We start from the raw sequence: 23037 nt of genomic DNA, 5'->3' as shown, positions 1-23037 counted from the left end.
TTTAGATGGTCCAAAATTTTGTTAAAGGAAGCTTGCATTAGGACACCTCTGATGTTGACATTCGTTTATCTGGTTAGGCGCCACAGTACAAGGTTGCTTATGGCATTTTTCGGCTAATTGTGCATTTTATTAGTAAAAAATAAACACAGTTGCAATAAAAAACAGGCTGGCATTGTTGAAAACCGCCAAAATCAGTTGTTTAAGTATATTGAAAACACGTGCTTTTTATCAGTGTTTTCGGTTTGCCAGCCTTGCACCTGTATCTAAAGTGGTAAACTTTCCACCCCACATTTCTTCAATGGTGTGCAAAATATTTATGAAGTTGGCTGAGTTCCTGGTTTTTGGTAATGCTCATTAAGTAAGGTGTGGGGCCTTGACAGTGTCCTATATGTATCTAATCATGGTATACAACTGGGTTTTGCTTTTCAGGAATGCTCCATGGCTCTTTTTGGTGGTCAACACCCAAGGCACAAGACTAAATGATAAGACATGCAAAAAGAAGAAGAAAGGAAACAAGCGACGTTTCTGGTGCATGCATTCAATGTGTATTTTTGTAGTATATGTTTCACCCAGTGTTTATGAGCAATAAATATGTAGGAACAGATACCAATTTTCGTAGCTTATTTTATAAAATATTGCATGATCCTAACAATATTATATTCGCAGGAGTGACACAAAAGCTCTCAATTGTATTTCAGGTTGACAGTTAGGACGTCAAAATGATGCCAGGCCACATAATGAAATGACGATAGAATGTGGGATTGGCAGCTTAATTGTTTTCGGGTTGACAAATGGGACATGGAAGTGACACAAAACACCGTCGTTTGACGGTTAAAAGCTTGGAAAAGAGCTGCAAAGACATTTCCTGTCAATTTGATGGAAAATGTTCTAGTGTTAGTTTTGTTGACTTCGCACATGTACACGTAAGAGTGGGGTTTATCGGTTCCCAGTAAGTGAGAACGGTGTGGAAAACGGTATATAAGAACACCTAAGAATGGGGTGTAACTGCATTCCCAGTGAGTGAGAAACGGAATATCTGTGCACCTAAGAATGGGGTGTATCAGTATTCCCAGCAAGTGAGAAATGGAATATATGTACACCTAAGAATGGGGTGTATGAGTATTCCCAGTAAGTGATAAACGGAATATATGTGCACTTAAAAGAGGGGTGTATCAGTATTCCCAGTAAATGAGAAACGGAATATACGTGCACCTAAGAATGGGGCGTATCGGTATTCCCAGTAAGTGAGAAACGGAATACACGTACACCTAAGATTGGGGTGTATCAGTATTCCCAGCAAGTGAGAAACGGAATATATGTACACCTAAAAATGGGGTGTATCAGTATTCCCAGTAAGTGAGAAACGGAATATATGTACACCCCGGGGTGGGGTGTGTCTTATGCACCCGCTGAGGTGCACATGTGCACCTCAAAATGAGGTGCATGTATGCACCCCTTTTTGGGGTGTCGCATATATACCCATGGGGGTGTCGTATATGGGACAAGTCACATACACCCCACTGGGTGTAAGTACTACACCCTTTTTTTTAGAGTGTAGTGCGCTAAAGTTACCAATCGTCGAGCAGGTACAAGCCTAGCGGTTGCGATAAGGCGCCCGCGTGATTTTTCCGTCTGTTAACAGGGCCCCAGTCTTGTACCTGCTCCATGAGTGGTAACTTTAGCGCGCTACTACGCTTCCCACTTGTTTAAAGTGTTTCTTTAAATTACTACTATAATGGGGTTCGAGGACGCTCAGAAAGTTTCTAATTGAAACCATATGTCTATATTCACTGATTAAAAACTTAACTTGTCATTTTTAAATAATCATCGTACTAATTAGTGAGTATCGCGCATTTTCTGACGTCTGCTGAAGCATTTTTTTTTGCACCAGTTTTGGACGTTGATATTGGATTCTAGTGCCACGCGCAAAGAGGTTCCTATACGAGTATATCCAATTTTTAACTTGACGTTTTTTTTTTCTTCTCAAAATCCCAATCTACAATCGTTCACACACGTCTCCGGGCCAGGGGCGTGGTGGACGATAAGCATTGCTGCGCGTTTTGATGCCGCGGCGCCTGCTGTCGAGACCGGCGCTTGGCGCACGTGCGTGTTTTCATAGTCGGAGGGATGCCAATTTTCTCGCTTGCTACAGTTGCGCTCCGATTGTCGGGAACTTGCCCCTTGGCGCCGCTTCGTTGGAAGCCGCTGGCACCGACGAAACAGCTCGCGCGATTTACGAATCCTCCCTCTGCTGATTCACAAGAGCGGCCTGCTAACGCGGGGTCTTTTGGAGTCTGAATTCGCTTTAGGTGAGAGCAAGAGCGTTCTGGGCTGCTGATTGGAAAAGGCGCCAGAGCTTTGTGCGTAATCAACCAATGAGACTTCTTTGACCCGTTCGAAAGTTCACACTCGGGCAGTGTTTCGGTGAGAACTCACCGGCATATAAATAGGGAGAGAGGCCTCGAGCCTCCCTGTGCTTGTCCTTAGTATTCCTTCACCAGCCTTCAGCCACCGGTCGATGTCAGCTTGTGTACGGCAACAGAAAAACTTGAGATTCGTAAAGGAATCGCAGCGTCGGTTGTCGGTGGCTTCCAACACAAAATGGCAGATAATCACAATCCCAGCCTGCGTCCGGTCTCGCTTCACCGCGGCGCTCGGATCGTACAACGGTTCCTTGTTTTATTTTTGTCTGAGGATGACGCTTTGTAGCAGACGAATTGCCATGTCCACTTGCGTTGGCAGACGAACTGTCTACGGACGATACCTTAGCTCGCTCGGCTAGAGACGCAGAAGATCTTGATCTCCCTCTCGCGGTGACTAAAACCAGACCCCTGAAGTGGCACCACATAGCAAGTGACCGACAATCCAAGCGTGGTTGCCGCAAGCTAGGTAATCGGCGTCCATGTGAGTATGCAAGAACGCCCATACGCCAAGCACCGGTATCGTCAGCATGATTCCGCGCCATTAGGAGGAGGAGCATTGCGTTTCGTTCAGCCATCTTTTGGTCCGGAAGAATGCCTCCTCAAGCATACACATACTAGATGCTTCCTAACGGAGTCTTTAATTCGTTCGGAATGATTTTACCATCTTCCAGTCACCGGAATCCCTGTCTGGTCGTCCATTCTGTTCAATGGCCTGGTGTGCACATTCTACACTGCCATTGTAAGTTTTTTTTTTTTTGCTCACCTTAACCCATCATTTTAACCTGTTGAAGGCTAGTGCTGTTTAACTTCCCTGAACAATGCAGGTAGGTTCCCCAGTATTGACGACATGCACATGTGTTAGACGGCATGACAAATTGTATCCCAAGCAACAGCACGGCTTGTTCAAATGAATGCGTCCGTGGCTCGCCTTTATATGTATACTGCGCGACCCTATTAGCAGGTGTACGACATCAGCTAGTTTCCTGAATTTTACTCAGAACAAGGACGGGAAGCGAGCTTTACGCTTGGACTACCTCCCTGAAGGAGGACTTTCCGTCACACTCGCAGTTCCTATGACAGCCGTTTAAGCTGATTAAAAACAGGAACAACAGGCGATCGCTTGTTCAGATTACCCGTCCCGTAGAAAAAAAAAATACATTTAACACTCGCATTTTTATTTTTGCACGTTTTGTGAGCTTGACCTTGCATTATTGCACTTGGTCGTTTTTTTGGGGGGCTGATCACTTAGCGCGTTAGAAAGTGCATTGGTTTTGTTTATATTTAAATGCACCTCAACATAAAAAAACACACAAAACAAATGTCGCGCTGTGCACATGTGCTAGCGAGAAGATGGGTGTGACGGAATAACCGACGCAGGCCCCGTCCCGAGTTTTCAGAGATAAATGGCCGAACTACGTTAAACAGCACAGACGTACAATTTTACTGACGTCGCGGAAATGGACAAGCATTCGGCAGCGTCACTTTTCAAGATCGGCGCGCACAAAAACACTTTTCGTTGCCTAAAGTCACTGACAGCTGAAAGGGATCATGAAATCAGTCTTGGGATGCGATAGATGGTTTTAAGACTATGATCTTTCCAGTCGTATATCGTTTAGTGGGCAAAAAAAAAAAAAGAAGCTAGTCGACCTAAGTAAAAAGCCAAAAGCCTGTTTCTAAAGGGGTATTCACACGAGGGAGAAATCCCGGGGATTTCTCCCTGGCACGCGCATCCCACGACGAAAACGTCAGGCTTTGCGATGTGCAAAAGCCTCGCGTTTTCATCTCGTGATGCGCGCGTGCCCGGGGAGAAATGCCCGGGATTTCTCCCTCGTGTGAATACCCCATTATACATTTGAAACTATAGCCTACTATTTTGTACCTTCTTCCTTTCGAAAGCTGTCCGCCTTTTGACTGGGACGCGCCCGCTGCGCTTAAGCACGCCGGCCGAACACATCTTCATTCGAGACGAGCACCGCGCTTTACGGGGACGCAACCCTGGGACAAGACTGTAAGTGCGCAGTCGAGCTGGTGGAAGCTAATCATGTCGTTTAACGCTCGAGACGTTCCGTGTCTGTTCCTTTCACTAAGATTTTTTTTTCCTCTTCTGCACCACAGCATAGCGGGTTTCACATGCAGCAATTCCACGGTTGAAATCGGTGCCACTAGCGGCGCGGCGTCACGGATCGCGAGGTTTCATTCCACATGAACGTTTACCGCCGTCGCGATGACCAATGTTGCTTGTAACAAGCAGTTGCTCATAGTCGGTTACATTGGCTTCTAAAACAATTTTAATGCCTTAGTTTTCAGTTTGGCCTCTAATTTAACCTTAAAGGGATACTTCAACGAAATTTGAAATATTCCCGTCGTGTTCAAAAATAGGTTGAATATGATCCACAATATCCGTAAATGGCAATCGCACGTTTGTATTTCGAGCCTGGTGGCTGTATTTTTCGTTATAAACGGCCCACTCTGGCAAGCGCTCGGAGAGGGCCCAGCGGAGACCACGTGACATCCAACGCAATCGTGACGTAGGTAGCCTCAAGACGAGCAAAGCTACGGCGAGGCTAACGTCGAGAGGATGGCCTGGTCGCTCCAGCCATCGAAGCGGCTGCTTTTGTACAAATTTTGGGTGACGGGTTAATCTTCTATAATCTTGTAGGGGGACAATAGCGACTTCTTTGACACACAAAAGGCATTCTCGGGAAGAGGGGAGTTCCTCCTGCCCCTCTTCTCTCGTCGTGGCCGGAGGCGAGACAACCTCCGTCACTAGCTGCCAAGGTTGCTAGACGGGCATTACAAACGAGGCGTTAGCGACATCCAGCAGGTGCTCTTTGCAAATCGTTTAATTCGTTTTAAAATTCCTTTTCGTGACTTTTTTAACAAGATATTTGTATGTTCGATTGGATGGTGCTTTTTTGAACACATATAGACCAAAAAATGAGCGCCGAAATTTCGTTGTAGTATCCCTTTAAAAAAGCGTTTAAAATTCTAAATAAACCTTGGTCTTATTTGTTTATGGTTTCTGTTCCCTCTGTTCCGATACCAATGCCCTTGGCATTTGCTGAATACTTCATATGATTAAAAAGTGTAAAAACGTTAAAACCTGTAGAAGTGCAGTGGTTTCGTACCAATCTTGTCGATCACTTTCGCAGCCTCAGTCACCGCTACTCAAAATTTCTCTTTGGTCCCACTGTTCCTAAATTCATTGAGGAGCCCGTCCGAAAGAACCCGATGTTTAGACACTTCACTGAAAAGCATTTTATTGAACTGGGTGCGATACATTGTCTTATTTGGTGTGACGATCTGTGTTGAAAAAGACACGTCAATGTGGCTCAGTTCTTCTTCTTCTTTTGTTTTTATCACTAGCGCTCGCACAAGCCGCTTCCGATTAGCGTCTCTTGCGCTCGCTGCAGTTGGTACTCAAGCGAGGAAAGTAAAAGAGAGCCGCGGATTTCATTCAGGAAACAAATTCCAAGGAAGTGGACAGATATCCCCCTCCTTTGTAATCTGCTGAACAGTTCCGACGTGACTACTGAAACAAAGAAGCGCGACCCGCCGGAAAAAAGAAACCGCAAACCAGTCGCTTGCGTACTCTCTCTGCTTGTCGTCTGCTTCAAGAACGTGAAAACAACGCAGTCCTATGCGCCAGCTTTCCCGCAATGTGTCTCCTCCTGTCACGTGACCTCCCGCCTCACTGTAAGTGGCCAGCGCGGAAGCTGCCGCTCTGCCGCGGCGAAAAATTTCCAACCTGGTAGAACCGTGCCGCTCAGCTGCTGCGGCTGGCCAGAGCGCTGCCGCGACGGCAGAAATCGCGCCGCTCTAGGGCCGAAATCGCTGCATGTGAAACCCGCTTATCAGGCGTTAAACGACATGATTAACCCTGGAACGTATGCGCTCGTCAACATTCAATCTGTCGACAAACATTTGGATTCGCGTTCGTGACCGCTGAATGTCGTGGCGTCACTTATTATGATCACACTCGAAAAACAAATTCTATATTCTACATGAAAAGAAGCAAAAAACTTTAGAAGCTTGGAGTCATCGCACGTGGTGAAATACTACGTTTCTTTTCGCTTCTAGCTGAAAGGGAAAGCTAAGGAGGAAGAAGTTGAAAAAAATCATTTTGCGGTCTCTTTAAGACACGCATGGCGTGGCTCATTTCCTTCGTGCTTTTTGCTCCGTAATTAGTTTTCAACGTTCTCTTTCGGCCAATGCTCTCAACGTGTGCGGAGCGACACTAATGAGATCACGGAGATTTGAAAGCCTTAGGAGGCGGCATGACATCACCAGAGGTGAAGCCAGAAGTGTGGAGAGGCACGTTCCCAAGGATGACCAAAACCGCAGCTGTTTTGGTCACCCTGGGGTGCGCCCGGGCGCTCGAGGGTAAACAGAACAGCTGTGGTTTAAGTCATAGTTGGGGACGTGTCCCTCCACACTTTTGGCTTCACCTTCGGTGGCGTCATGTCGCGTCCAGAAGCTTTCCTACCTCCACGATAGAGAGGCTCGGAACTTGCCACACCCTTCGTTTCTTAAGCCTCGGGGAAACGGGGATTTGAGCCAAGAACACCCAGAAAACAAGGACTGCTTGGGAGAAGAGCGTGTTGGTTTAAGTCATAGATAAAGAAAGAATAAAACAATTAAAACAGGGACAACACCAACCACATCTTTCAACTAGCGACAGATGAGTAAACTTTCAACAACGAGCAGCCGACTATACCCAGTAGGAATAGGGGAGACAAGGGGGAGAGAAGGAAAGATAAGAAAGAGTCATACATGCCCGTTTAAGTCATACATGCTCGTTCGTGTTTGCGTTGTCATCCCCTCTTTGATGACACAAAAATCCTGGGGGGGGGGGGGGGGGGCATGACAGCAGATTCGGCAGAGAAATCATAGAATCATTCGCCATGACCAGAGCCAAAAACAACGTGTCAAACCCTTCCCTCCTGCTGACGAAAACTGAGGTTGAATTTTTAAAATCCGAGATAACCCTACCACCCTGACTTGCACTTCGCGTTTCTCCTTTTTCCTTCTCTTCCCCTTCTCTCCCCTACTCCTACTGAGTATAGTCGGCTGCTCGCTGTTGAAAGTTTACTCGTCTGTTGCTAGTTGAAAGATGTGGTTGTGTTGTCCCTGTTTTAATTGTTTTATTCTTTCTTCATCCATAAACAAGGACTGCACATCACGTCATTGCCTAACGAATCCCCGATGCGCCCCAATCGTCAACCAGGCTGCATCTGGACAAGAGTCTCCGCAAAAAGTGGCAGACGGGTCCGTCATGGCGTCACCACGTGCTGAGGTCACGCTCATTGTGAGACGCTGCAAGACGCGCAGACGGCGACGATAGGCGGCGCTGCATGGATCCACTATGCGAAGAGCGAGTCGTCTGCTTCTTGCGCAAGGGTTGTGGTGACGTCAAAACGACGCTGAGTTTTAATTGGCTTCGATTGGAAGAATAGTGGGTATACCCTAATGCTAAATGTATTGAGGTCTACCGACTGCTTTCTTTCTTCGATCAGCCAATAAGAGCTGGGCGTTCTGACATCATCGCAACCATTGTGCAAGGAGCAGACAAACCTATGCTCCGCAGGGCGATGGCGTTTGGGGGTAAAAGGCCTTATGTTGTAAGTGGTATCAAATAAGCGAAACGTCTTGTTTTGCGAGTGGAGTCCCTCGTAGAGTTCTTACTCAGCCGCAGAAATCGGGACAGACACTGAGGGAGAGGAGGAAACGAGAGCGCACGGAGACTCCAGAACGTCGAGCTCTGACTGCAATGATTACTGGGTAGAGGCAAAACCTTTTTCTCCGTTGCACTCGTCGAACGCTTTAGAATGCGAAACGACGGCGTTCGAAGTTTAGCATTTGCGTTAGAACGCGTTTTACGAGTGCAGTTGAAACAGGAGAAACTAGCTTTCCACTAATCACTCCAGTAAGAGCTTAGCGTTCTGGCGTCCACGCACGCTTTCCTTTCATCTTTTACCTCAGTTTCTGCTGGCATAGGCAAGTTTCTGCTTAATTCATAAAAAAAAAAAAAACACGCAAGCAACATTCTTTATAAAAGTAATGTGGCAGTTTGATACTTTAGCCCCATTTTTCAGGGGAAAACCCCAGCCCTCAAATAGCCAAAAAGACGTTTTTATTTTTTTTTTTCGCTTAAGGATCGCAAAAGTATTAGGCGCTGGAGAAAATCAGCCATATGCGTTAAGCCCTTATCTCGAACTTTTTTTGTTCAAGTTCCGCTCATTCAAACGCACGGTGAAAGAACCCGAGTAGGCACCTGATTTCGCTACGCCATCGTCTCCTTGCTAGCATCACCGAATGTCAAAAGAGGCGCACGCGAACGCCGCGTCTGAAGCCAGGCTGCAGCCATGACATCTTCCGAATTCCGTCTGCTTCCAACGCAGCAACTCCAGCTTCGGCTCCGAGCTAGGTAGGACCACTAAATGAGCTACGCTTAGAGTGTCAGTACTCTGTTCCCTGATATTGTAGTAGGCGCCGCCATCTTGGTGCATAGTACAGAGCAGACGCAACTTCCGATCGTCATGATTCAAAAGTGCAACTTTCTCAGCATTAGATTCGGAGCTAGGATGCTCACACACTATTGGTTTCCTCTGGCGCGAACTGTTTAAACATTTGTGGAGGACGGAAAAGTGTTTCCTATTCAGATGCAATTGTAGATAAGTGGCCATCACGATTTTAAGCCCCAAGAGGGGTCAGTGTCGTATTCTAAAGCGTAGCTTATAGAGTGGCTCTAAAGCAGGGGTCCACAAACCTCTGCCCGCGGGCTGAATCCGGCCGGCAGAGGCCTTCCGACCGGCCCTTAGCTTCCAATGAAGGCCGGCCCGAGGCCCGCTCCCAGCAAGTCCGCTGCTGCTGAAGGAAAAATAAACGCGCGTAAGGAAAAAAGAAAAGAAGAAAAAACGGCACCACGGCGTACATTAAAGTGTGAAAAAAAAAAGATATCAGACAAGTCCGAGAGGAAACCGTCATCGCACTGACTGTACTTTCATTATATTATTCATCAGAGATTGTCGTTACCAGCATCATTATTCTTAGTCCCGTGTTTCATATCTGGGTAACTACGGATGTTTAAATTCCCCTTGTGTTCCCATGTATGTTGTGCTGTGTGTCCTTTAACGTATCTCTTGAATATTGTCTATATTATTTTCCCTCTTGTCTTTCTCCTCTATGTGAACATGGCCAAGTTCCTATGCTCTTTCATTTATGATTGGCGGTTTTTCTGGGTCCCTTGTGTAATATCATAATTAGCTAGATATTGAATTTTAAAATATTGTATATGTATTGAACCAGCTTAGATTTTTTTAACGCTTATTTTGTAATTACTTGCTTACCTAGGATAATATATTTAGATTTTCCTCATTTGCATTTGCTTCTTTATTTTCCGGCCCTGGAGACAGTGACAGATTTCTTATCCGGCTCCTCAGCCAAAAGGTTTGAAGACCCTTCTAAAGCTAGGTTGCGAAACAGACTGCGCTGCGCGCGGTCACTCCTCGCTTCGCTCGGGGAAGCTTTAATATAATATCAGGCCCGAGCATGCATCAGGCCTCGCCGGAACCGCCAAGGGTTCGTCAGGCGACCGCTTTCCGCCCTCGGCGTCGAGGCTCCACAATGGCGCGTCAGACCTTGGACCTTGGCGTCGAGGCTCCACAACGCCGCAACGTCCGACGTTGCGGCGGTCAAGTTAGCAGACGACATTCGAAAAATGGCGTCTCCCGTTGCTGGCTTTAGACGCTGTCTTTGCACGTTCCTCTATCAAAAAGACGCTTCGCTGCCATGGCGACGCTGACCACAGCAGACGGACCATGGAGGTAGGAAGCCTCAGAAGGCGGCACGAGGTTACCAGACGTGAAGCCAGTAGGGGTGTGCGAATATTCGTCATTTTCGAATAACGAATCGAATATTACCCTATTCGATTCGTTAGTCGAATCGAAAAATATTTCTCAAAAGTTTCGAATATTTTTTGAATAAGTTCCGAATAGTCGTTACGGTGTCGCGCCCCGAGATTCCCTTCACAGGCGTCCCACAACGCGCCGGCACGCCTGCAATATGTGCCCGCAAGATGGCAATACGTACCCTCTTCTGTTAGACAATGATTGTCATCATCGGCAGCAGCCGTCCCTCTCCGTATATACGTTGCTGTTGCCTCCATTAGGGACCACTGAGTTAAGTATAACCCGCATGTAAGCGATTTGCCGAGAGACGAGACAGGCGACGTCGACCCTCTTCGCTGCCGTTCGATCAGTCGCGCGATGAGGCAAGCCGCATGAAAGTGGCGTGAGCAAGTGTCCAAGGCGATGAGGACGTTTTCTAGAAATCCAAACCCTGAGCGACGCGACGAGCGACAGTGAGAAATCTCTGTCGCTCGCTGCTGACCCTCGTCGTCGCTGTCTCTCGTCTTGTCGCTCGCTAAATCGCTTACATGCGGTTCAGCATTTATGAACAACTTTCGCACGAGATTGCTCGTGCACTCTTTCGGAAACCGTGTGGTGGAGACGTTTCAGAACTGGTTGCAACGGTACCGCCGTTCTGTGCAAGCGAAGTAGAAGTAGTAGAAGCAGGAAGTTGTTCGAAGAGAAGGCGCTCTAGAATGGGGAAGTTTTTCGGCCGCTCCTATGCAATCGATTGAATAAGCCACAAGAGCTGCTTGTGTCGAGTATTTCCCAACACATTCATGGTTTTTCCACTTGTTCAGTGTGTGAAGATGTTGCTTTTTGAGTGCGCAAGTAGATCAAGACAATACGTTTTCCCAGAATCTTCTCAGATCAGTGAAAATAAGGTTCCTGGACGTAAGCGCACAGGCACCATCACGCCCTTACACATTCCTTGATCCTCAATTCAAGGACATCTGCTACAAAAAGGAATAAAAAGGTAATGTCGAGTTCCTATTAGGGACAATGCTTCAGAATCTACCAGGCTCAAGCGAGCTGTGATTTTATGTTCAGCATCCACGTGAACCGTGATATTCTGTTTAGCATTCTAATATTTTATTAGCTTTTGTCTTCATTTAAATATATATAGTTGAACTCTAGTTATTATTGTCTAGCTGCGATTTTACAATAATTTTAAGAAACGTTTTGGAACAATAAAAATCAATTTATAATCTCTCTGCTCTACTTTAATAGCTGTCTACTTACTATTCAAAAATTATTCGATTCGTATTCGTACTCGATTCGGTCCCACAATTATTCGATTCGTATTCGATTCGGTTTCAAAAATCGCTATTCGCACACCCCTAGAAGCCAGAGAAGTGAGGGACACGCCCTTAACGATGACCAATACCAAGAGACGCCATTAGACGGAAAGGCGAGAGCGTTCCTTTTCGTCCAATAGCGTCTCTTGAGTTTTGGTCATCCTCGGGGACGTGTCCCTCCTCACTTTTGGCTTCTCCTCTGGTGGCCTCATGTCGCACCCTGAAGTTTACTGCAGAGACGTTGGGGTGGCGAGAACAGCCGCGTGCTTGGGCCCCTTTACCGCGCTTTTCAACGGACGGAACGGGAACGAAAAGAGTTGGAAATAAGGACTTAACACAGAGGGCTGGTTGTCTTCAGCGCCTCGTATTCTGTCAAGTTCTACCCAAAACGTATCTTCGTAGCTCGCAATTTGGACAAAATTTTGTTGTACTACAACATGGGGCTAAACTACCGCTGTGCCCTATTCACTAGAATATCTTGCGGTGTGACGTCGCTACCAGTGCAGAGATCCCTGGCGACCCCTAGCGTATACGCCAACACGCGGTTCTAACGTCACGCCACTGCAGTGCAGCGGCTGTCGTCAGAGCGCTTGTGCAGATCGCAAATCTGGTGTCTGCGCATGCGCAGTGCATGCACGAATCTGGTGTGGGCAAACGCGGGCTTGCTTTTAAACAGTGAATTGGCCTATCTATCTATTCAAAGCGCGCCGGTCTCACCCGTCAGTTCTTGCGATAGACAAAGGGAACCGGTGAATTGCAACGTTCCTGATTCAACAAGCGATTAGAGTGGGACTAGTGAGCGTTTGAATGTCATTATCAACGACTCTGAGCAGGACGCTGTTTTGAATGTTATCGGTCTGATCTTTATTTGCTTTCTGTGGGGGAGAGTAGGCAAATGGGCGCAATTAATAAAAACAAAATTAGAAGAGTGTCCTAGTTTGAAATAAAAGTAGACGTCTGGAGTAGCACTTAAAAGGGTCATAAAGCGATAACTACTGGTTTTCCCGCTCATTTTAATCCAAGCGACGGCCAAGTTAATCCAAGTGCCACCCAATTTAATCCAAGCGTCACATATTTTAATCCCGGGGTCAGTCAATTTAATTCATAATATATATATATATATATATACATGCACTTATTGGGGGGTCTTCAGTGGTCGTGTTTTGCTTACACATTTGTAACTTCGAATAATTGTTTATACAATTAGACTTTTTGGGGGACCACTGATCATTTGATCACTATTGTGATTACTTGCAGTTACTATTCCTACTATTGACGAGGCTTAATTGCTATGTTGATTACTTGTTTTGTAACCTCGAGTTATTGTGGCGCGCTCGAATTTATTTTAGCTGAATGGGCGCTTTGTTTAACCTTTCTTATTACTCGACTAACATTGCTACAGTTCAGATGATATAATTACAATTGCAATTTATGATGACTATTTTGATTACTTTGTGTTATTATTACTCGAATTGATCTATAATGAACTCCATTAACATTAATATTCCTCTTTTGATTACTTCGAGTTACTTTTGACCCATTGGCCATAAATTCGAATTAAATGTCATTGTGATGACTCTTCATTACTTTTAGCTAATCTTCAGCGAATTGAATTTTTATGTGATGAATATTGACATTATGATCACTCTTTTGATTACTTTGAGTTACTTTCAATTCAATTGACTTTAATTCGGCCTAAATGACATTTGGTGACTTTTGTTTACTTAGTGTAATTATAGCGCCAACTTATCGGTTGTGAGCTCAATCATACATTATTATTAGTCTTGATTACTTCGGGTTACTTTCGATCTGAAGGTCTTTAATTCGGCCTCATTGATATCGCTATAACTGTTTTAGTTTTTTGGACTAATGTTTAACAAAATTATGTATTATTAGCTCAATTGACATCACAATTACTTTGTTTGATTACTTTGAGTTACTATTGACCGAATGGATTTTAATTCGGCCTAATTGAAATTTTGGCTACTCTTTCGATTACTTCGTCTTATTATACCTCCAAATGATCTATTATGAACTCACTTCACATTATTATTACTCTTGATTACTTCGAGTTACTTTTAACCAGTGGACTCAAATTCGACCGAAATGACATTGGGATGACTCTTTTGATTGCTTTGAGTTTATCTTCATACGAACTTATTTATTATGAGTCTAATGTATATTATAATTATTATTCTGGCTACTTTGAGTTACCTTGACCCAATAGATTTGTTCTACTTCACAATTTGGTAACTCTTCTGATTACTTTGAGGTCACATTCAACCAATTGGTCTTTTAAGAGCTCGATTCAAATTTTTATTACACTTTTGTCCCAATTAATCTTAATTCGGCTAAATTGACATTGTAATGACGCTTGATTATTTTCTGCTAATTTTCAACCAATTGATTTATTGTGAGCATAATTGACATAATTATTTTTATTTACTATTGACCCCATGGGCTTTAAATCCGCCTAATTAACATATTGGTGACATTTTTAAGTACTTGGAGTTATGGCGCCACCAAGTTATCTGTCATGAGCTCAATTTTGATTGCTGTCACTCTTGATTATTTCGAGTTACTATTAACCCAACGAACATTAATTAGGCTTAATTGACAGTTCGATGACTCTTGATTACTTTGAGCTAATATCAAACCAATTGCGTTCTCATAAGCTAAATTTGCATTATGATTATGATGATCCTAGACGTCGTTCTCAAGGTCGTCCCCGAGGTCTTCCTAGAAGGAAGTCGTGCTTGAGGTTGTGCTAGACGTCGTCGTCCAGGCGTCGTCCTCGAGGTCATTCAAGAAGTCGTCCTTGAAATTGTCTTAGACGTCGCCCTCTAGGCATCGTCCCTAGACGTCGTTAAAATAGCCTCGCTGGTCCCCCATCTTCAGGTGAAGTGGAAGGGCTCAATATTTGCTTTTTTTTTAAGTATCGGCATCAAAGATTGCTTACCTCGGAAGTATCTCGGACACCAAAGGCAGCCGTCGGACGAGGAGAACGGCTCACTGGAAAGACTTCTCGTCCGACGCCGCCCTCTGGTGTCCGCGGTGATTGAAGGGAAGTATAAAGTAACTCCAAGGTTACTAGAAGTAATCGAAAAAGTAATCAAATCATCAATATAGCTAATAATTATTACATTTGCTGTATAATACCCAAAGTAATCAAAATAGAAACCAAACTGTCTCTTAAGCAGACTGGTCTTCTGGGTCAGTAGCAGCTCAAACCTTCGGCGGCATCATTCTGGCGAATGATGCCGCCGAAGGATGACGTGTCTAGCGGAGCTCTGCCGAAGGTCGTGTGTGGCTCTTGTGCTGCACGCTTCTACTCGAAGCAGCAATTCGTTGTGTGTTTGGCAGGCTGCAGCCGAAAATTCCACTGTAAGTGCCTCAACGTGGGGCTCGTGGAGTACAACACGTATATGGAAACAGGGACAAGCACTTTCAAGTGCTCTGGCTGCACTCGGCGTTACAGCTTGTCACCAAAAGCTGCTCGCGCTTCAACGTCCGTCAACAACGAAAACTTGAACGTCATGGACGGTGAGTCGGTCTCTGCGCAAGAGAACCTACTTTTTCCTGCAAGTTTCATCCGTGTCTTGGAAACTTTGAGCGGCAAACTGGGCATACTGACGGCGGAATTCCAGTGCCTCCGCGTTGAGAACAGAAGTCTTCGTTCTGAAGTTCTGCAGCTCCGCAAGAACGTCTTGGACAGAATCCCTCTAATTCCTTCTTCGCGGCCGCTATACGCTACTGTCACTGGACTGCCGCCAGCTACGCCTACACCTGTACCCAACAGCCCTTCTCGGTCAGCATGGCTGCCCCAGAACGTGCAACATCAACCCTCGTCCACCCTCCGTCAAGAAAAGCATCCTGGCCAAACGACTTCACATCCGGACGAAGTGAGTGCCGTTGAACGTGATTTCCCAACGCGGAACTTTGGTTCGAATGGACTACAATCAGCGAATACGGTGGATGACGGTTTCGTCCCTGTCAAGTCTCGGCGACGTGTGAAACCTTCGTCGGGCACCGCTAAACCTGATAAGGTAAATGCTGCGCCACCGCCCGTACGCCATATGGCGTTATTTGTATCTAGACTCGACCCAGAAACGTCTGTGAATGATATTGAAGCTCTGATAGAGCCTTTTCTGGAGGGACGAACACCTGTCTGTTCAAAGATCAAAACTAGATTTCCTTCATACTCTTCACTTGGCTTGTGACGAGGCAGTTTTCGCAGCGCTAAACTATCCCGAAGCCTGGCCGGAGGGTAGCATCTTCCACCAGTTTTTTGGCCGACTTGACTGTGCGCGTGTTTATAACGTGGAAACACTAGCACCCGATAATGGCGTCAACGCTTAGCGTTTTCTACCAAAACGTGAGGGGCCTTCGTACAAAGGCCGACGAGTTTATGTCTAACTTGATAACGACTAAGCTTGATATTGTCTGCATTACAGAAACATGGCTGTGCGATGGGATACCTACCTAATTACACCTAATTACAAAGTGTATCGAAAGGACCGAGATTATCAAACCACTGGTCAAAAACTTGGTGGTGGTGTTTTAATCGCTGCCGAGGCATCTCTTTGTTCTCATCGTCGTTTCGACTTATAATCCTATTCTGAGTGTGTATGGTTAGAAATAAACTCTCGTGCTGGTTTTAACTGTCCTAGTTGGTAACTACTATTTCCCGCCACTCTCTGATCAAATGGTCTTCGTTGAGCATCTGGAGGCACTTAAGATTCATATAGATTTCAGCAAGTATAGAGTACAGATTTATGGCGATTTCAACCTTCCAGGAGTAGACTGGACACTTGATTATGTAAAGAGCAACAACCTGACAACACGCTATAAGGCCACATGCTTGTTAGAGTTTATGGACTTTTGTGGGTTGAATCAACTGAACACAACTGAGAACACCGCTGTAAATACCCTTGATCTTGTTTTATCTAACGTGTCTGTTGACTATGTAACTCCTTCTTTGAGTCCAATGGTACCAATGGATCTGTTTCACATACCTTTTTACAGTTGGGCTCTTTCTTCCTCGTAAGAAGCCAGTTTCAAATCCCTACACTACGTACTGCTATCATAAAGGCGATTACCTGAACATGTACAAATACTTCCAAAACTTTGACTGGAGTGAACTTTTTGTCATAAATGATGTTGAGCTGGTGACCGAGACGTTTTCGTCCATAGCTAAACACGCAATTGATGCATTTGTACCACGGCGCATTTCCAAGAAAACCTTTGGAGAACCATTCATCCTGAATGGTTCTCCAAAGAGTTGAAAATCTACCTTTGTAAAAAAAGACCATTTTCAAAGACTTCAAACATACTGGTTTGTCTCTATTTTATACTGAGCTTAGCATTTACAGGGCTCTAGTTAAAAAGCTGTACGCTAGGGACAAACGCTTGCACCTTGAACAAGTGGAGTGTAGCCTAAACCGGTGCCCTAAAAACTTTTGGCGCTATGCCAAGAAACACACGCGCATCTTAAACCAAGGTCTTTGTCTGCGCACAAATAACAACGCTAACTATGTATCTTCACCTACAGAAGTTGCCAATGTTTTTGCTGATTACTTCAGCAGTTGTTATTCAACCTGTTAGCAAAGCACTCAGCCGCAAGAAATAAAAAACCAACTGCCATGATTTCTTGTCTGGTATTAGAGTAGATGCCGTTGAAATTGCGGAAGCAATAAAAAAATTAAAACCGAAGCTATCTATAGGAGCTGACTCTATTCCATCCATTATTATTAAGGCATGTAGCAAATTATTTATACCTATTTTGTTGCGCATCTTCAACCTCTCTCTTATTTCTGGTGTTTTTCCCTCCCTTTGGAAAAAAAGCGGTTGTTGTACCAGTTTTGAAAAAAGGTGACAGCTCTGTGAAAAGCAACTACCGCCCAATATCTTTGCTATCTGGATTTTCTAAAGTTTTTGAGCGGGTTATTTATTCCCGGATTTTTTGTTTTTTTTGTTTTCGGCATCAGTTTGTAGATTGTCAGCATGGTTTTTTGAAGGGACGTTCGGTTGAAACAAATCTTTGCTCTTTTTTAAATTACTCTGCCCCTGTTGTTACAAACAGAGGACAAGTTGATTGTATCTTTTTTGACATGTCTAAAGCCTTCGATAAAGTAAACCATGAATTGCTGTTACACAAATTATCGTCATATGGTTGTTGCCCAGAGCTATGTAACTGGTTCCGTAGTTATTTATCATCTCGACGGAACACAATTCGTGTAGATAACAGTCATTCCGACCACTTCTTTTCCACATCTGGTGTCCCTCAAGGCTCCATCCTTGGCCCGTTGTTGTTTTTGATATTCATCAACGACTTGCCGTCATATGTTGATAACGCTCAAATTTTGTTGTTTGCCGATGACATCAAGCTTTTAATGAATATTCACTCTTCTATCGACTGCAACGCTCTACAGCATGATGTTTCACAGATTGCTATTTGGTGTACAGCGAATAACTTATCTCTGAATCCATTGAAAACAAAAGTCGCACCTTTCTCACGGCGTCACACCATAATAGACTGCGATTATGTTTTAGAGGGGATGCCTATCAAACGTCTTTCTGTTATAAAAGACCTCGGCGTATACCTTGATAATGTTCTAACGTTTACTGCCCATGTGTCACTTGTCGTTGGCAGTGCAACAATAATGCTTGGTGTAATATCTCGTATCACGAAGCACTTTAATAACCCCGCTTCCTTGGTTCGGTTATTTTGTGCCCTAGTCAGGTCTAGACTTGAATTTGCTTCAGTAGCTTAGAATGCGTTAAATAAAACTCAGGCATTGAACATTGAAAATGTACAGAAGAGGTTAATACGCATTGTGTATGATCGATACTCTCATCGTCGCTTCTATTTTGATTATGAATTTCTTCTTAAAAACGTTTCGTTGACAAACTTGTCCGATAGAAGAGCGGAACGTGACTTAGTCTTTTTTCATAAGTTAGTAAACGGTGTATCTGTTTGTGGCTCGCTTTTAAGGGATGTTAATTTAGGAAATTAAAAACAGCGCGGAAAGACGAGGACCAGACAAAGAAGTGACACGGACGTAGCGCTGCATCCGTGTCACTTCTTTGTCTGGTCCTCGCCTTTCCGCGCTGTTTTTAATTTCCGAAGTATGCACCAACTCGCCCAAGCCTCAACTTTAGGATGTTAATTTACATGTTCCCTCCCGACCCACTAGAAATCATTGTACTTTTTACATTAATACGGTCTGTGATCTCTCGCCTTTATCACGCTGCCAACTGCTTTTTAACCGCATCAACAATGCTGAAGTGGATATATTTAGCGACTCTGGGGTGTTCGCGATGAAAATGAGAGTACTTGTTGCCAATTTGTAACGTTTGTGTATTTTTGCCATGCCTCTGTTATTTTAATTCCTCATTTATTATGTGTACCAAAGAAAAGACCTGTTGGTTGTTTTGGGGCACTTGAAAATAAATATTTATTATTATTATTATTATTATTATTATTATTATCGATCTTTGTTCCTAGAGACGGTAGTGCTCAATTACAACTGGAAGGACGACTTTAAATCTCCTCACCCCGCCACGCGGCAATTACGGAAAGTTCCACTCTACACCGTTCCAACATGTTATACACGGTATGGGAAAAACATGCGTTCATTTTGTGTCCCTCAAATTTTCAACGAGGTACTACCAAGTCTGTCAAACTTTACTTAAAAAAAAAAAAAAAAACTTAAAAAAGAACTGCGCAATATATTTATCAACGAAGCAACAAAGTGATAAATTTTTGTAAATTTTTTATTGTTTCGCGCAGAAACTATCTTGTTTATCAATTATTGTTCTCATTTATTTGCATGTGAGTGGTGCACTCTAACGTCTTGCTATACGAGTAACTACTTTAGCTTCTCTGCAATATACGTTCGTGTTCATTTTCTAGTACTCTAATAATCTGCTTGACATGAACTTGATCTTTTGAAACTTGACTTTTGATGAAGTGTGACTCTGAACTGGTGCATTTCTTATTGCCTTGTATTTTTGTCTTTTTTTCTATTACTTTCTGAAACTCTCCTGTGAATCACGATAACCTTTAGGTTCAGTCCCACAAGCCCTTGTTGGCTTAGACGAACCTGCCTTCCGCTCTTTTGAACTAACACAGCGTAAATATATTTACTATTACTATTACTATTACTATTATTTAAAAGGGTAATCATACTGCAAAATAAGCTCATATGAACGCAATTGGTTTGATGTTAGCTCAAAGTAATCAAGAGTAATCAAACGGTGAATTAAGCCGAATTAATGTTTGTTGGGTCAATAGTAACTCGAAATAATCAAGAGTAATAGCAATAAAAATTGAACTCATGATAGATAAATTGGTGGCGCAATAACTCCAAGTACTTAAAATGGTCACCAATATGTTGATTGGGCGGATTTAAAGCCCATTGGGTGATTAGTAAATAAAAAACAATTATGTCAATTATGCTCACAATAAATCAATTGGTTGAAAATTAGCAGAAAATAATCAAGCGTCATTGCAATCAATGTCAATTATTCTAAATTAAGATTAATAGGGACAAAAGAGTAATAAAAATTTGAATCGAGCTCTTAAAAGACCAATTGGTTGAATGTGACCTCAAACTAATCAGAAGAGTTACCAAATTGTGAAATAGAACAAATCCATTGGGTCAAGGTAACTCAAAGTAACCAGAAGAATAATCATAATATACATTAGGCTCATAATAAATACGTTCGTATGAAGATAAGCTCAAAGTAATCACAAGTCATCTCAATGTCATTTCGGTCGAATTCAAGTCCACTGCATTAAAAGTAACTTGAAGTAATCAAGAGTAATAATAATGGGTACTGTGTTCATTATAGATCAGTTGGAGGTACAATAAGAAGGAGTAATCGAAAGACTAGCCAAAATGTCAAGTCCATTTGGTCAATAGTAACTCAAAGTAATCAAACAAGTGATTGTGATGTCAATTGAGCTGATAATAAATAATTTTGTTAAATATTAGCCAAAAAGTTAAAACAGTCATCGCAATATCAATGAGGCAGAATTAAAGTCCTTTGAATCGAAAGTAACCTGAAGTAATCAAGACTAATAATAATGTATCATTGAGCTCACAATCGATAAATTGGCACTATAATTACACAAAGTAAACAAGTCACCAAATGTCACTTAGGCCGAATTAGTCAACTGAATTGAGAGTAACTCAAAGTAATGAAAAGAGTAATCATAATGTCAATAATCATCACACAAAAATTCAATTCCTTGAAGATTAGCTAGAAGTAATGAAGAGTCATCACAATGACATTTAATTCGAGTTTATGGCCAAAGGGGTAAAAAGTAACTCGAAGTAATCGAAAGAGGAATAGTAATGTCAATTGATTCATTATAGATCAATTCGAGCAATAATAACACGAAGTAATTAAAAGAGTAATCATAAATTACAATTGTACTTATATCATCTGAACTGTAGCAATGTTAAGCCGAGTAATAAGAAAGGTTAAACAAAACGTCCATTCAGCTCAAATAAATTCGAGCGCGCCACAATAACTCGAGATTACAAAAAGAGTAATCAACATAAGAATTAGGCCTCGTCAATAATGGGACTAGTAACGCCAAGTAATTACAATAGTGATGAAATGATCACTTGCTACCCCCAAAAATCTAATTGTATAAACAAATATTCTAAGTTACCAAATGTTTAAGCAAAATACGACCACTGAAGACAATGAGAGCATTTCTATATTGTGGATTAAATTGATTGACCCCGGGATTAAATTGGGTAGCTCAAGGATTAAATTATGTGGCGCTTGGATTAAATTGGCCGTCGCCTGGATTAAAATGAGTGGGAAATCTTGTAGTTGCAATGTTCATGACATTGCAGAGGCGTACTGGTCGCAGTCTGACCCAATTATCTTGGTTTTAAAAGCGCACAAAAGACGAGGACAGAGTAAGAAACACAAACGACGGACGAGCGCTCACTCGCAACTAATAGGTTTTATTGGAACCTCAGAAAACGCAAAAGGCATCCCCCCCCCCCCCCCCCCCCCCCCAGATCGCTCATGCGCACCGCAGCTCCTTGTTGTCAAACTACACATCTTAAAGACTGTAAAATCACGATGTTTACGTGTTGACACGTGTCGTTGTCTTTAGAAACGCCAACACGGCCTCAGTCAGTGCAAGGGAGGCTTGGCTTATGCATCCCTCTCCCCGAGAAGCTATCTGAAAGGCCTCCAAGATCTCTCTCGCCCTCTGTTCTTTATACGTGCCCAAAATATTTGTCACCGAACGCTGGAGAGCAGCCGCACCTGTCACAGTGGACAGCCAGGTGGCCCGACGGAGTCGCTCGAAGAGAGGCACGGTGCTCCCTAAGCCTTTCACTAACACAGCGACCAGTTTGGCCCACGTACACTTTGCCACAGGATAGAGGAATGCAATACACCACACAAACCCGACATCGATCAAAACAGTTCACATGTTTTTTTCCACAGGAAAATTCAGCTGTCTTCTTCCCCTCCCCCGACTCTCGGACCCTCTTATACAATTGAAGTAATTTGTTGGGTGCCTTAAACACCACCTCTACGTCATACTGCCGCGCGCGCAGCTGGCCAAGTAGGCAGCGCGCGCGTGGCCTAATGGTTATCGCGCTTGCCTTTCACGTAGAAGGCCAGGGTTCGATTCCTGGCCGCGGCTACACATTTTTGTTGAGTAGTAGTAGTAGTAGTAGTAGTAGTAGTAGTATGCGTTTTGGGGAGGGGGTTGGGAAGCCGACTGTTGTTGGGGCGTACTTAGACGCCCATGTCACAGTCGGAGGGGAAGGGTTCTTGGGAAATAAAGAGGGGAAAAGGGGGAGTAGAAAGGGGGGAGGTTGGGATTTTTCTAGTCTTTCTCTAACCGTCGAAGTCTAATTTGCAGGCGGGGGTTCTGTTATGGTCATAGCCATCGGCAAGGCTAGTTTGTATAGGGTCCAGTCGCCTTGATGGTGATTGGGGAAGTCCGATGTAGGCGAAAGAGGGTAGTTTCCTAATTTAGTTCGGCCACAGGGAGTAGTATTGATGAGTCAGTCTGTCGGAAAGGCTGTTGTCACCACTTCTCTCTTTGTTGCCTTTTTCTTCAGAGGAGGGAGATTAATCCTGTCTCGTCCAGGTAGTTCTCCAGTGCCTTCAGCGCCTTCTTTTTGGTGCAGTTTGTGCCTCGAGGTCTGGTGATCTCCTCCAGAGAGCTGTAGGGTAGGTTGAGTTTTCTGTACTCTTCCTGGAGTGCCCTTCTCTCAGTGTCGTAGAGGGTGCATTGTAGGATGAGGTGGACGTCATCTGCGCGAGTCCCACAGGTGTTGCAGTCTGGACTCCTAGAGGGTCTCATCCTGTTGATCCATGCGGGGGTGAGGGCGCTGCCCGTCCGAAGTAGGTGGAAGA

The 23037-nt window shown here is 43.9% G+C and overlaps 1 protein-coding gene across 1 annotated transcript in view; it reads left to right on the top strand.

Moving 5' to 3' along the window:
- LOC120838063 (sodium-coupled monocarboxylate transporter 1-like) overlaps positions 1-23037 on the top strand; it is a 167116-nt gene that overhangs the window by 6493 nt on the left and 137586 nt on the right. The window contains exon 4 of the mRNA XM_040207804.2: positions 3095-3162. Within this exon, the coding sequence (XP_040063738.2) occupies positions 3095-3162 (68 nt within the window). The remainder of the gene's footprint in view (positions 1-3094; positions 3163-23037) is intronic.

Source organism: Ixodes scapularis, unplaced genomic scaffold (assembly GCF_016920785.2).
Source record: "Ixodes scapularis isolate PalLabHiFi unplaced genomic scaffold, ASM1692078v2 PGA_scaffold2__306_contigs__length_199485367, whole genome shotgun sequence".
Taxonomy (NCBI): domain Eukaryota; kingdom Metazoa; phylum Arthropoda; class Arachnida; order Ixodida; family Ixodidae; genus Ixodes; species Ixodes scapularis.
Note: the sequence above shows the minus strand (reverse complement) of the source record. Positions and strands in the feature narration are given on the sequence as shown.